Here is a 14,654-nt window from a genome sequence, read left to right as displayed (position 1 = left end):
TGTTGGCCCCAAATTTTTGCCCTACGGAACACCTCAGCATGGATGCGCAGAACGACGAGACCATTATTAATCACAGCCTAACGCGACGTGTAACTACAAGCCGAATAAATCTGAGCAAGAAATTAGTACCCCGCGGTATTGTATCAGTTCCTCGTGTGGAGGCGATCGGTCAACGTCTTAAGCCTCCTCATTATTCCCGGATTGTCTCGTGTCTCGGGGGATGCGGATGGGTGAAGGGCGGTAATTTGCTAAACTGCCTTTCAGCGACGCTAACGTGGAGGGTAGGATTTCTTAAAGGGCGGGCTTTCATGCTTAAGCGTTTTAATTTCAGTGTGATCAAGTTTACCTTGTACTTTAATTTTCAAAGTGTTTTGCAGGAGCGGTGAAATATTTTGATTGCGTATTCGAGTATGAAAATTTTCTCAAACCATGGAAAAGCCGTAAGAATTTTTTTTGTAATATCGTTTCATTTTCCCTTTTCGTACCTTATGGTGCATAGAGAACTGCATTAGAACACCAACCGCAGCGTATCTAGAACGTTTTGGCTACGTGAAATAAAAATTATTGGTGCTTTAGTGCCATTCCATTTTAGGGACTTTAAAATTTTTCGTCATTAAAACGCCTTTTTTAACTTTTCATGTCAACCATGTCAGAAATTGAACCCGAGATCTCTTGCATGGTAGGCATTGTAGGCAAATGCGCTGATTATTTGACCACGAGGCGGTCTGATGCATAAGGCTGACGAAACCAAATTGTACTGTAATATGTTTTTTTTTACTCAATAATAAGTCGTTGGTTATTGCAAATAATGTAATTTTGCATTATTTAGGCGTAAAATAGAAATTCAATGCATCTATCATTTGAAAGGGTGTTCATGTTTTTTTGGTATAACTTCCTTCCATATCGTTTTTTTCTCTCCTTCTGAAAATGCTTTAAAATAAATGCTAAGCATGTTATTCTTTTAAAAAATGTCTTTTCTACTGTTTGATTACGGTTTGCTGCTTAAACTATATAGGCCTTAATCATAAACTCTGCGTTAAGTTACGCCTAAGTATAGTGGTAGAATAAGGATGGTATTCCCACCCGAATTATACCACCATACTTAAGTGTAACTTTATGCCAAGTTTATGAGGCTAATACTCTCGCTATGGGAGAGTTTTATGGCTTCATAATATCAAGCCATCGCTCAATAGTTCCTAGCTTGATATACGTTGTCCCGATTTAACGCATTAAATATTTTGTTTTATTTCCAATGTTATTTGGTCCAATGAAAATAAATTTAAATCTCAAAAATTGTTAAATTAATGTGTTGTCGGCTTGGATATGTTATTAAAAATTCATTGCAGTCGCTAATGTCAAGGTCTGTTGACAGTCTGTTCAAATACTAGAATCCGGTTTGATAACCCAGATAAATTAATAAATATGCTGTAGGCTTCGAGCGCGTATAACAGCACTTAATCTGCCCTATCAAAGATGTAATCAGATATAGATTTCTAAACGATTTGGTATAATGATAGATTCAATAAGGTCTTAGAAATGCGAAGAGCGTAATTAGGTATGGGCACCTTGATCGTTCTTGTATTACCTAATACGTTTTTGTTTTTATTTTTAATATTCCTTTCATTTATATTTTTTTATGCAAAACGCGTATTCATTATTTTTTGTGTGTGAAGAATTAAAAATACAGTTTTAGTGGAGATAGTTCCGCCTCGTTGTATAGTGATTGGCGCATTTCTCTGGCATTCTTGAGATCCTGGGTACGATTACTGGCAGGGTGGACGTAAAATATTGGTTTTAAAGGTGGTCGTTTGCTTCTACAATTTAATATTTCTAGACTGGCATCTGAAGCGTAAGGCTGATCATCTTATCTTCTATACACATATTCGTTGGAAGGCTGTCGGCGTGGAAAAGAGAAGCGATCATTTTGACAGCGCTTTCTATTGGCCCGTATTGCATTTTGTGTGAGACCCCGGTTCCGGTGATAGCAATATATGTAGCTAAGCTGCATATGACTAAAGTCAGTTACAAGTCTTTCGCTTTATTTCAGTGCCCTGGGACAATGAAATAATGCCGTGTAAAATCTAATTTTAAAACAATATTTTATCTTGACCTTGCCAGAAATCGAACCTGGAACCGCAATCGTGGTAGGTAACCCACCAACCTGATGCATAGCAACCCAGCAACCTATCCACTTGATTTTCTTTTTTAGAATTTTCGTCTTAGAATAGACAATGAGTCAAATACATACATCCAAGATTCTGATAGAACTGTATTATGTTATCCTTGTGGTCTTTTTCACACAGAACTGTGTTTTTATTCCGCCTGGACACAGCCTGTATATTTTTTTAACACTTTAAATACATATGCAATTTATATAAAGCGGACATATTGTTTAGGGACAATTTGTTCTTACCTACCAAAACCGTTTAGTTTGAGAAAATTACGTAAAAATTAAGTACTTGGACATCTTCTAGGTAAATACAGAATCTTAAAATGTTATTCAAAATTGAAAACAAAAATTATCTAAAAATCTACACCATACTATGAAGAAAGGAGAGGGAATTGGAAGGGAGAAAGAAAGAGAAAGGAACAACTCAAATAGGTATTTAGATAGTGACATTTTAATCTTGATTTAAATGTAAATAAAGGAGAGGTGTCTGTAACATAACAGTAAGCATTACTAACGTTCTTTATATATATTCTCAATTATAGAAATCCCCTTTTCTTTCATAAATTAAATAAAATAAGTGTGTAAAATCAATTTAAGTAATAATAAAGATTAACTTTAGTGAAAGAAGTAGTTTCTTATGTCATAAAGATTGAGTTAAAGAAATAAAATTGAGTAAAACATAAGAAACTACATTTTTTTTTTATTTCAGAAAAGAAAAGAGAAAATAAAAAAAAATAATTAAAAGGGTTCTCTCGTTACTACAGCGAACAGTCCATGTTGTGATAGAGGTTGAAAGAGCTGTCGAAAAACAGCCGAAGTGGGATTATTCTAAATATTGTTATAAAGTGATCGAATGTGAATGTTTCTTCCATGCCAGATACTAAAGCAGTGTATTTGTGTGCGGTATTCGGTTATGTGGTCAAATTTGCAAAGATTAAAGATATGTGGCTATGTAGTTTAAAGGTAATGGGTACATACATTTCACAAATTAATTCTCGTGTGTGAGGCGAAGGTTGGGCACTGCACTACGCGGTCTGTCTCACATAATATTTCTGTTTTTTTAATTTTGATGCATTTAACTTATGCATCTTGCATTTCATTGTTTGTATAGAAGATTATGAACCGCCCTCTACGAGGGTGTCTATCAAACGATCCTTGTTTGTCTCATTATTCCTCACCAGGGGCTGGGATCCTCCCCTCACTAAGGAGAGGCTTGTCTTGCAGCCTTCCCTTGTCTCGACGCATTCCCGAACTTTGGCTGAACTTTATTTGAGTTGTGTTCACTCGTTAGAGCTTTTATTTTACCGACAACCAAAGCTTGTAAATCTCGGGAGGAAACTTTAAACCGGATCAAATAAACGCGCTAATTCCTTATTTCAAGTCGAACTCCGGAAAGTTTTAAAGATTTTGATTGATGAGCGATTTAACAGACAATGACAGTCTTAGAAGATTTGAAACTTATTTCGGTAAAACATTTATCAAATTTTCTTTGTAAACATTAAATTATATTTTGAACGCCACAAATTTCACTAACGTTTTTCACTGGTAATATTGTCTGTTTTTTATGTAAATTTTAAATCACAAAGATTTACAAACAATGGACTAAAAATGCACAATAACTTACCTTACATTATCAAAACAATGACTATACAGAAATAATAAAAAAACTAAAAAACCCGATAAAAACCGGCAAACTTACCTTATGGTGTACAATTATCCATTCTTGTATCCATAATTATTTCTAGCAGAGATGCTGGATTACAACACCCTCAAATCTCGAAGTCAATTTTTTCTTGAGAAACATTTCTATAAGCTGATTTCTGGAAGTATATACATGTAATCCAAATATTAAAAGAGATAAGTTTGTTCGTTCCGAATAACTATACCAGAGTGATAGTTCATGCTTTATTTTACGCATCCAGAAGCCGTACAAATGTAAATCAGAATTCACCCATTAATAGGGCAATTTTTTTTTTAATACAGCTTCTGCGGATAATCTGGAAGTTTTTTTCTGTACATGTCGGCAGTTTAGCAGCTGTCTGCTTTCTATGCATTAATATCTACCTTGTTTTTACTGTCATCATACGTAATGAGTTAAACAACCCGTCAAGTAATGCATACTACAATTGTCAAATAATTAATAAATTAAAAATCATAAGGTTTCTTACAAAATAAATAATATAAAAGTTTCTTGCATGGAACTGTTTTATTTTTATTTTATTCTATTTTATTTATTTAGGATGTCAACAGTAAAATAGTAAATAAAATAGTATAAATGAAAAAAACATAAAGCGAAACCAATAACAGATGTCCACAAATATCTACAATTTTATCGGAAAAACTTATTGATTTTTCAAACTGATTTTTATTTTCTTTTTGCAGAAGTTCCACGTTTCTGGAGCCCCATGTTCAGGGCGTGGGATGGAGAACTGCTCCAGATTCCGACAAGCAGGAAGACCACAGCACGGAGGATGATGAGCAGCTGCTCATCAAGGACGGGAAATCACACCAGACCAAGAAGCCGTTCATCTTCCACAGAGACTCCAACCAAGACACCTCGGAGTCGGAGAGAGAACACAAAACGAGGGCCGAACAACTCCGAGAGAGGTTCGAGCAAAAACAAGCGAGCAGGAAAGATGAGGTTGATGGTTTTAGAAGCCATGATGCCTCGAGGAACCAGGAGGTTAATAGTGTCAACAGGATGGCTAAGGAGCTTCTGGATAATTCCACGCAGGAAGAAGTTAGAAGGAGGGATGGAAGTGCGAAGATCAGAAATGATTCTTCGAAGGAGTTTCGTCCCATTCCTGCCGCTGACTTCCGGGACAGTTTGAGTCAGGTGAGTCATTTATTTATTATTATCATTTTAGATTTTGTTTTGTACAAATAATTGAGTAGTTTTACGTCATTAAATTAAAGGTACGATATTTATTATTCAAATGACACAGATTATATCAGTTCTGGAATCTCTGTTATCACTTTTGTTTTTTTTATATTTTCATTGAAACAACCCCAAAATTTAGATTATACACTTATTTCGTAATCTATCATATGTGTCATCTCTACACCGCCAAGTGACTCTTAAAAATATTACAGAGTGTGCCACAGCAAATCTTCGCTTAAATTTTCACCTGTAGTTGAATGTTTGGGGCGGGAAGGCTGCGAATCAATAGACAACCCTCTCTGAAGGTTTTTTACAATCAAACTTGAGTCTAGAGCGGATGCAAAGTTACCCCGGTCTAGTGGAGTCGTGTGACAAAGGGATCTTATTGGTGATTGATTTGGAATAAAATATTGAGTCTTAACATCTGTTAAATATGACATGAAGTCATAATTTCTTAATGGGCGGACATAGAGTATAACTGTATTTTGGTTTATTTTGTGATTTATATGCGAAAATGTAAATCTTCGCCTCATAATGTATTTCTTTTGTAAAAAAAATGTAATTTTTAAAACATGTCAAAGGAAAAAAAACAAATCTCACTATTATTAAATGGTAATCAAGTTCTGGAAGAGCGGGGTTCGAACCTGGGGTCTTTGATCCGTGAATCCGCGAAACAAGTCGCAGGACCACAAACCAATTTTATTAGTAACACGTAACACGTTACTGTAGATTTAGTAAATGTTTTTTGCATTTGTTCGAAGTAATCTAGAATAAACTTTTGCAATTTGCTCCAGTATAAATTTTAAAAAGTACCACTATGATAAAGCACTTCATGCTTTTAAAACTTCTACGCGACAACGCAGGATGCGCGGTTAATTTTATATATGATTTAATCTAGTACTAACTATTTTAATATTTACTCTCCTATTCAGAGACTATATTTAAAATGTGCAATAAATTTAGCTATTTCGATATCTTCTGGTGTTCATTATCAAAATTTTAAGGAAGGCTTTTGTTAAAGGTGGAATAAATTATTGATTCGCTTAGCCAATTTTTGTTCGAGCCTTCATTTTTTATTTTTGTATATTTTTATTTTGTACTGTGCAATGTAAAATTTTTTTAATTGTAAAAGCCCACTGGGGGCGTTTTAAACATATAAAATTATATAAAATAAAATAACATAAAATAAAATAAAAAAAAGAAAAGGAAAAAAAAGGGAAATATTATAAACTAAAATAAAATAAAATAATAAAACATAAAATAAAATAAATTAAAATGAAATAAAACTAAATGAAATGAATCGAAACGAAACGAAACCTAACGAAACGAAGCGAAGCTAAACGAAATGAAACTAAACGAAATAAAATAAAATAAAAGCAAATCAAATAAAATGAAATAAAAATAAATAGAATAAAAATAAAAAAGTAAAAATGAAATGAAATATAATGAAATAAAATCAAATAAAATGAAATAAAGACTACATGTAAATAATACGAATTGAAATAAAAATATTTGTACATCTTTCTCTCTTCAATCCGTGCCTCATGTCTATGGTGATCACGCCTGACTCCAGGTATGGCTCATCTGTGGACAGTCTCCCTCCATCTGGAACTGTCATGTGCTTTTCTGTAGCATTTCGTCAGTTATTATTCTGATAATTCAATGACTAACCGTCTTGTCGGTTGACGTCCACGTGACCTGACCTTGTCCCTTCGACACTGCCCAGGAGAATTTATAAATAAATAAAACTAATGTGTTTGGGAAACTGTATGGCAAGGTTCTTCGTTGTTATTGATACACAGGAGACAGTATCTATTGTTTTGCTACTTGACTTGATTACTTGGAAACACACATATCGCTCAAATGCAGTTGTAGAAGCGGCATATCAGTATCCCAAGTTTGTCTCCCAAAGGGCTGTATATATTATGTTTGTGTGCATCTTCAGCCCTCTACCCTCGTCTCTCTCGCCTTTCCTTCCTTCTCCCATTCGTTTCCTCCATTAATCCACCCTACAAAGGATCCCGTATCTTGGCGGGAACGGTATCCGATATCAATAAACTCGTGACGCTTTTTGGATTAGGGGCTGTTCAAATATAATATATATGTTCTTGTGTCTAGGATATTATGTGTATTTAGATGTTAACAATATTTATTCTAGTATTGTTTACTGAAAAACCTGTTAAGGTTCATATTGTTTAAAATATTATAAATAGATTCATTTGATTTCAGTAAGGTTTCAAAATGTCTCACTTCCACCTTGAATCTCTGTATGGTGTTAATATGTTATAATGTGTTGATGAGAAAGTCCTTTAATCGTCTGCTTCTTTGCTCGAAACTAGTTGAGTTCTTTACCTCTGCCGGTACCTGTAAGGGCCGGTATTAAGGTAATAAAAACCTAAATAAGATATTGTTAGAAATTAAATATCACAACCAGAATTATCTTCTTTAAAAAAAAGAGAATACAATTCTATAAAAAAAGGTTTTTACTAAAATATTTCAATAACTTATATTTTTTTAAGTATTACCGAAGGTATTATTTTACGTAGAAATAAAGGAAAATGTCACAAAAATTTTAGTCCAAACAAACAACAAAGTTTAGTCTAAATTGTAAATGGTGTAATCTGCCGGTCTAAAAGTAATTATATTTTAGTTATTTAAGTATATTCTTGAAAAGAATACCTTTAAAATATATTTCTTTTATCTAATTTATGTTTTTTTTATTATTATTGCGTGATTTAAAAAAAACATTTGTTTCAAAATGGCAAAATCTCATTTTTAGTGCGTTTTACCCGACTACAGCCTTAAACAGTCTTGGTAATATAAATTCTGTTGTTCTACCATCAAAGGTATTTTTTTCTTGTTCGGTGGTCTTTGAATATCGAGTATATTTGTAGTTTCTTCCTTGCCTGGATTTAATTTTACTTGAATTACTTCCATTACAGAACTTTCAATTATTTGACAGGTATTTTTTCTATTGCAATTGAGAAACATCATAACTCCTCCCCCCCTTTGTGTTTTTCGTAAATGAACAAGGAATCGTATTTTTTTATTTTTTAAAAGATCTGCCTCTTCATCCTTCATATTCGCTTCTGTGAGAACGATGACATCCATTTGCTAACAATACTAATTTAAATGTATAGTTAATTCATCAAAATAATTTTTTAGTGATCTGATATTTATGTTTAAAATTGTATTTTTTTTATTGAATTCGGCAATTTGATTAAACCAATCCTTAATGTATAGAGATACGTATTCATTACATTCATTATTCAAGTGGACTTTATCGTCCGAAATGTGACTAATGAATGTAGAGTTTTATTTTATTCGTTTAGACGGCATCAGCAGGAATGAATTTATTATATTTCAAAATTATTTATATTAGATTCTGTTCGTATGATTATTGGACGCGTACAGAGGTTTTTTTTTACGAGAATTTTACTATTCTTGATTCAAACAAAATCATATTTTCCCTTTTCTGCTTGTTTTGTCTTCCAGAATAACTTTTTTTTTCTGAGATCAATTCATTGACGTAAATTTTGCTCTTTTTGTTTCCTCTGATTATCCGACTGTTGTTCGACTTTATAGATCTATTGAGAAGTTTTTGCCTTTCTTCTTGATTTTGAAACTCCACTGTTATCGTTTCGTTCTTGATTTTATTTTTAAATTTATTCCGTATTGTTTTTACTATTTCATTTTTCACTACATTTTTTTCTTCGCAATTTTTTTCTACTATTTCCTTATGATCTATATTCGTCAAAAATTACTCCGTGTATTTCTACTGATAATTCCGTATGAGGATTTTGTATTTCCTCAATTGATTCCTGAAATTTGTAAATTACTTGATCTTTTAAAAAAAAAAAATTAAATATTAATTTTTACTTACAGTGATATATCGACAAAATCTAGCCGTTTTATTAATAGGCATTCAAAAAATTAAAGCTGTGCTAAGTGAGCTTTGAAACCCTTCATATTGAGCATATAAAATAATTTTATATAGGAGTTTATTTCATTTCTTTTACTGGACATTTTTTTTCGTTGATCAGTCACAATGCAAAACTGTAAGTCAACATTTTCTAACCTGCATAGGTCATTAAGTGCATTATCTCGACATCCAATAGGGGTGAGATCTTCCCTCCCCTCTCATGTAGGTCTAACAATACTCCATGATGAGTCATACCACAATTTCCTTCCCCTGTTCTTTCATATTCTCCTCACTCCTACCCCCTGCTTTCCTCAGCTTATCATCCCTACATCGAAGTGTGATCAAGATTTTCCATCCCTTTAACACATAAACGTACATATTTTTGACATGATTTTGTACTTATTTTTTTCAATATTTTTTTTATTTTGTAAATATGTGTGCAAAATAAAATTTAAATTTTTAGGACAGGCAGTAGGCCAGCGACCACCGTAAGTAAGGCATTTTATGCGGTGCAAAAACACGTCTTTCGCAGATAAATGTATCAGCAAGTTACCTCAAGCTACGCGTCGTTCGTCCGGACCAAATGTTTATCTTAAACTAAATTGTCGGGCTCGTGGTGTAGTGGTCAGTGCGTTTGCCTACCACGCAAGAGGTCTCAGGTTCGATTCCTGACATGGTTGACATGAAATGTTGATTTGGAACGCTGTTTTTACACTAGAATATTTCATAGTCCCTGGATTGTCACCTCAAACGTAAGACTGATCATCTTACCTTCATGTAACAAAAATGATCAAGATACGCTAAGATTTATCAATGCAGTGCCCTATGCACCATAAGGAGTGGAAAGGGAATTATGATGATGATGAAATTTTAAGATACTTAATTTCTGTTCGACAGTAAATAATTATTCACTCGGTTCACTCCATACAAATTTATATGAAAATCGCCCATAGTAAAATCAATAAAAATTAGTAATGTTTAAGTAAATGACTGAAAATACACATATTTATTTTTATTTTCATTGACTTTTATTTTCTTCATAATGATATCTTTAGTATTACGGAAACATTTTGAAGTTAACATCTTTTTTAGACTTTTAATTGTGCCTACATCTAATGGACATTTCAGCTTCTTCTGCATGAATATAGAGGAGGGGAATGTTACTTCCACGTGCCACCAGCACGCTTTTAAAGGTCATTTTGTTCGCGTTCTGCAAGCATGTGTGTCTTCCTTGTAAAATATAACATGTACATACATCAAACTCCATTATGGACCATCTCACTTGAGAGATTTATGATATTAAAATGGTTTTACTTTTAGTTAGGAGAATGTTCTTAATAATAATTAATTTTGTTTTCTTTGTGTATTGCGCAAATTCGCCCGTTGCTAATAAACCTTTGTGTGTGTACTAAAATATATTGACTTTTAGTACTCTCATCCGTCCCTTAATAATTTAGCCTCTACATGAATTCCCTGTGATCTCCCTTCACTCTTTCATCCCCTTTATGACACGAAGCAAACACTCTTTGATTAAGCAAACAAAATCAGCCCTTGTCTTTAATTTTTGATGGAAATTGAACGGCAAATCATAATTCAATCATTCTGTTAATTTAAGGAAATATTTCAGATAACCTACAGCACTTAGATAAATAATTACTATGTTAAAGAAAATATTGAGAAAGGGACTTAAAAATATGAACAAAGTGTAAGCAAAAGGCGGGTAAATACAAAAAAAAAGATCTAGGGCATTAGAAAGCCCACCTCTTATGACCTTAATTTGGATTATGTATTTCTGATTCTTATTGTATCCTTATTCCTAATAATATTATTTCGTACATTTTTATTAAAAACGATTTTATAAATGGATTATCAGTGCCCTCAGTTGTTTAAAATCTTAAATTGCAAAGTGCTGACAAATAAAAAAAAAAACTGTGAATAAAAAATAAGTTTTATGTTCTTATGATTTATTAAAATATTTTAATTTTCTAGTTATAAATAACTCACTCTTATTAAAATGGTAATCTAGTTGTGGTAGATCGGGGTTCGAACCTCGGACCTCTGATCCATGACTCCACGACAATAGCCACAACCCGGTTCATGATCAACATACGGTAAGATTGAGCTTTCAAGGAAGTTTTCCACGCAACTTTTATATAGAACGATAAATTAATATTATGGTATTTTCTAAATCTATTGCAACGGATAGGGAAAAGATTTTTAAGAAAGGAATAAGGTAGTCTAGGCATTTACAGGCCGTAACAATCCGTGTAACATTAATCATTTTGCCTATGTTTAAACGTCCACATTTCATCAACTCTTCCATCTGTTGACTTTTGTGAAGTTTTGTGTCTTCATGTGTCTAAGTTTCGCTCAACAAAGTTCGGCAGTAGGTCCTTGGAAAATATTGGCCATTCCGAATATAATAAACTGCCCGATGAGCTAAAACACGAAAAATTGAATAAAAAATCTAAAAGTGTCGCAATTAAAAAATGTCTCTCAAATCTTTTTGATAGTGATAATTATTAATGAAATTTATGTAGATGGTGTTTTACGTTTCTTATACAATAATGTTTTCTTTCTATTTCGGATGTATTAATATGTATGATATTATGTATTGTCAAAAAAAATGCTTTTTCTTATGTACGATCCCAAACGAGTTTCTTTTATAACTCCTGGGAGTATAATATGTACTTTTTAAATTATATGTTTTATTAATAATAAAAAAAAATAAAATAATAAATGAGCTGAAACCTCAATTGATGTGGGTGAGATTATCTGGCTGAACTTTTCGACTACTAAGCAACGCCTGAAATATCTTTTTCGATTTTATATTTTCTTTTTATAGCAGTTAATTAAGTCGGTAATGTTTTGAATATGTCAAAATGTTTATAGACAGGCTGGATTTCACTCTCTGGGCAGCGGTCGGCAATTAGTTTGGCGGCGGGACGTACAAATATGTCGGTTCTTTTTGGGGGCCACGCCGTCAACGTCACTCGAACGCGTGCAACTCAAACACAGCTGATTCAAAAAATGTTCCTTATATGCAATCAAATAATCGCAGTAATGAAAAAAATGAATTGGAAACTAAATTTTAATACAAAACATTGCGACAACAACACTTGTTATCCTAAACATTAATATTTTCGAAAAAAAAAACTGTATTAATAGCCACGCTGGTTGTACTTCTTAACTGTGATCCGTTCAGGAACTGAACAGAAACCCGAAGGGCCAAAAGGAAGCACTTCACGGCCCGGATCTGGCCCGCAGGCTGCTTATTGCCGATCGCTGCCCTAGGGAGTATTAAGATCTAAATTTATTGCAACAGAGAGGGAAAACATATTTGGATATACTGAAATCATGTTGATGATATTTTAATTATCTTCTTCCAAATATTGGATTTGAACTTAGGGTAGGGTGCTCTAAGCGTGCGCTCTTTTTGGTTTTGTGTCAATATCTAGTATTGAAAACATAATTAAAATAATCCGTTTTACTTATAGTATAGATTCATAATTGAGCTAGAAATATTGATATAAAAAAACGTTATTAAATCATAGGAAAAAAAACAAAAATTAAATACAAAACCAATATTTTTGCGCACTCTTGCAAACCTACGTTGCAGTGTCTTGCGTCTATCGTGCCTCCATTCAAAGCGTAATACGCATGGAATCCAGTCATCTATTATAGACATTTACAACCCTTTTTTAGTAGTACTTTTTGTTTTCTAAACGTTTTGACATATCTATATATATATATATATAGGTTTGTTCTTTTCTTTTCTCTTCTTCTTTTATTTGTATTTGCCTTTTTTATGGCAAACTCTGTATCACTTATAATTTTGTGCTTCCTTAAGTGGGTCTGTGTTTTGTAACAAAAGCACAAAAGCATTTTTAATGGTATGCAAATATAGTGCGCACTTTTGCAAACTACTCTACCTTATCAGAAATAATTCTTGTGCTGCTATCTAGTTCAAGATTGTTGATTGCTTCCAAATGCAGTCACTTTCTTTACATTGATGTAATAAATCAATGAAAAATAAATTAAAATAGTTTTTAAAACTCCACGCTTTAAAAAATTAGGAAGAAGGCTGAAGGCCGAATTATTTTTTTTTACCTCCAAATTAGAATATTGTCAATATTTTCAGATCGTTATGCATGCAGCACGTGCACTCCCTAGGACTATCAAAATAGTACTAAAACGTTCCCTTAGGGCTTTTAGTTTTTCAAGAATGATCGATGCGTACTCCTGTAAACCGCTCTTGGAGCACCTACCCTACTTATTTTAACTTTTTATTGAATAAATGCATAATTTTACAGAAATATACGTTTTTAAGAATAAAATTTTTGCTTCTAGTTCATAGTTACTGTAATTAATCCTCTTCTCTCTGATTCCATGTTCGTGTTCTTTTCGAGTGTTAAAATTGAAATATCGCTTCACATCTTAATCTAATTCTACAATTCTACAAACTTCTGTGCAAAATTTTCTACCCTTTCTCGCAAAAGTAAATCTTTTCCACAAAGAGAAACATCATTTCTACAAGTTTTAATTGGAATGTTTGCATACGTTATGTGAAGTGTTAGTCCGTTTTATAAGAATACAGTAGAAATCCGTTTCTGGACTCCAGTCATCCGGATTGCCAAGTATCCAGATCGTTTTCTGGAAACAAAAAATAAAAGAGAACTGTTTAATTTCAATTAAATTGTGCTATTAACTTTTCTGTACATGTTTAAGTAAATTTTCACTATGCTCGTGATCCAATTCGCTGAATTATTTAAAAAGCAATAAAATCTGGCCCTCATTAATCCGGATAATTGGAGTTTTGCTATATTTATTGATAAAACACAGATGAAAAACGTTTTTAAGAATGAAATATCGAAATCAAGGCTTTTGTAGGGCTTTTGATCTATCACAGTTAAATAAGTATAATGAATGTTTGAACATATATGTTACGAACACATATATACCTATAGGTACAAAATAGGAATGTTACTCAGTGTAATCACTCAAACAGCATAATAATATTTCGTAAGCCCTATGAATGTATATTTTCCATGTGTCCAGGTGGAAGAAGAATACAGTTTTTTGTGTGAAATAGAACCAGAACCCTGGACGGACGTTTTTTACTCGATTGCTACTCTCAGGTAAAAATCCCGATAAAGGAAATTGAGTGTCAATAAATCCTTCTCGCTATGTAGTAGTTATTGCGTTCGCCTACCATTCTTAAGGTTCTGGGTTCGGTTCCTGGTAGGGCGGACATGAAATATTTATTTCAAATGTGGTTTTACATTTTGAAAGCCTTTTTTTTAATCAGACATCGCCCTCCAATTTTCTCTGGGCCTTCTACCGTTCCCTTCAAGGCCTTCAGCGCCCACAAGGGGGTGTTATCGCCAACTTTAAGAAAGACTGCTATAAAGCAATGCCAATATTTCATGCATATTTTGACTTACCTTAAAAAACATTTACATAACATGTTTGAAGGAAATCTCGACTGTCGTGAAAAAAATATAAATTAAATTGAATTTTTTAGCTATGAAGATTTTTTCCAAATTATTTCTCTCCCTATACGTATCCCTTATCTTGGCAGAACGAAAAAAACGTATTTTCTTTAAATCCCAAACTTTTTTTTATGTTTTAATCAAAGTTTATTGTGAATTCCGATAGTGCAGTCAAGGCACAAAAATATC

The 14,654-nt window shown here is 32.9% G+C and overlaps 1 protein-coding gene across 1 annotated transcript; it reads left to right on the top strand.

Moving 5' to 3' along the window:
* Positions 1-249: 249 nt before the first annotated feature.
* LOC148271192 (uncharacterized) lies at positions 250-5,645 on the top strand. Its single transcript, XM_088241723.1, has 2 exons — positions 250-440; positions 4,553-5,645. Exons 1-2 carry the CDS (start codon positions 430-432, stop codon positions 5,055-5,057), a joined length of 516 nt encoding a protein of 171 aa, XP_088097849.1. The 5' UTR covers positions 250-429; the 3' UTR covers positions 5,058-5,645.
* The last annotated feature ends 9,009 nt before the right edge of the window (positions 5,646-14,654 follow it).

The sequence above is a fragment of the Micrasema longulum genome, unplaced genomic scaffold, assembly GCF_059751315.1.
Source record: "Micrasema longulum isolate JH-2025_06_02 unplaced genomic scaffold, ASM5975131v1 h1tg003035l, whole genome shotgun sequence".
Classification (NCBI taxonomy): domain Eukaryota; kingdom Metazoa; phylum Arthropoda; class Insecta; order Trichoptera; family Brachycentridae; genus Micrasema; species Micrasema longulum.
This window is presented reverse-complemented; position numbering and strand designations above follow the sequence as displayed.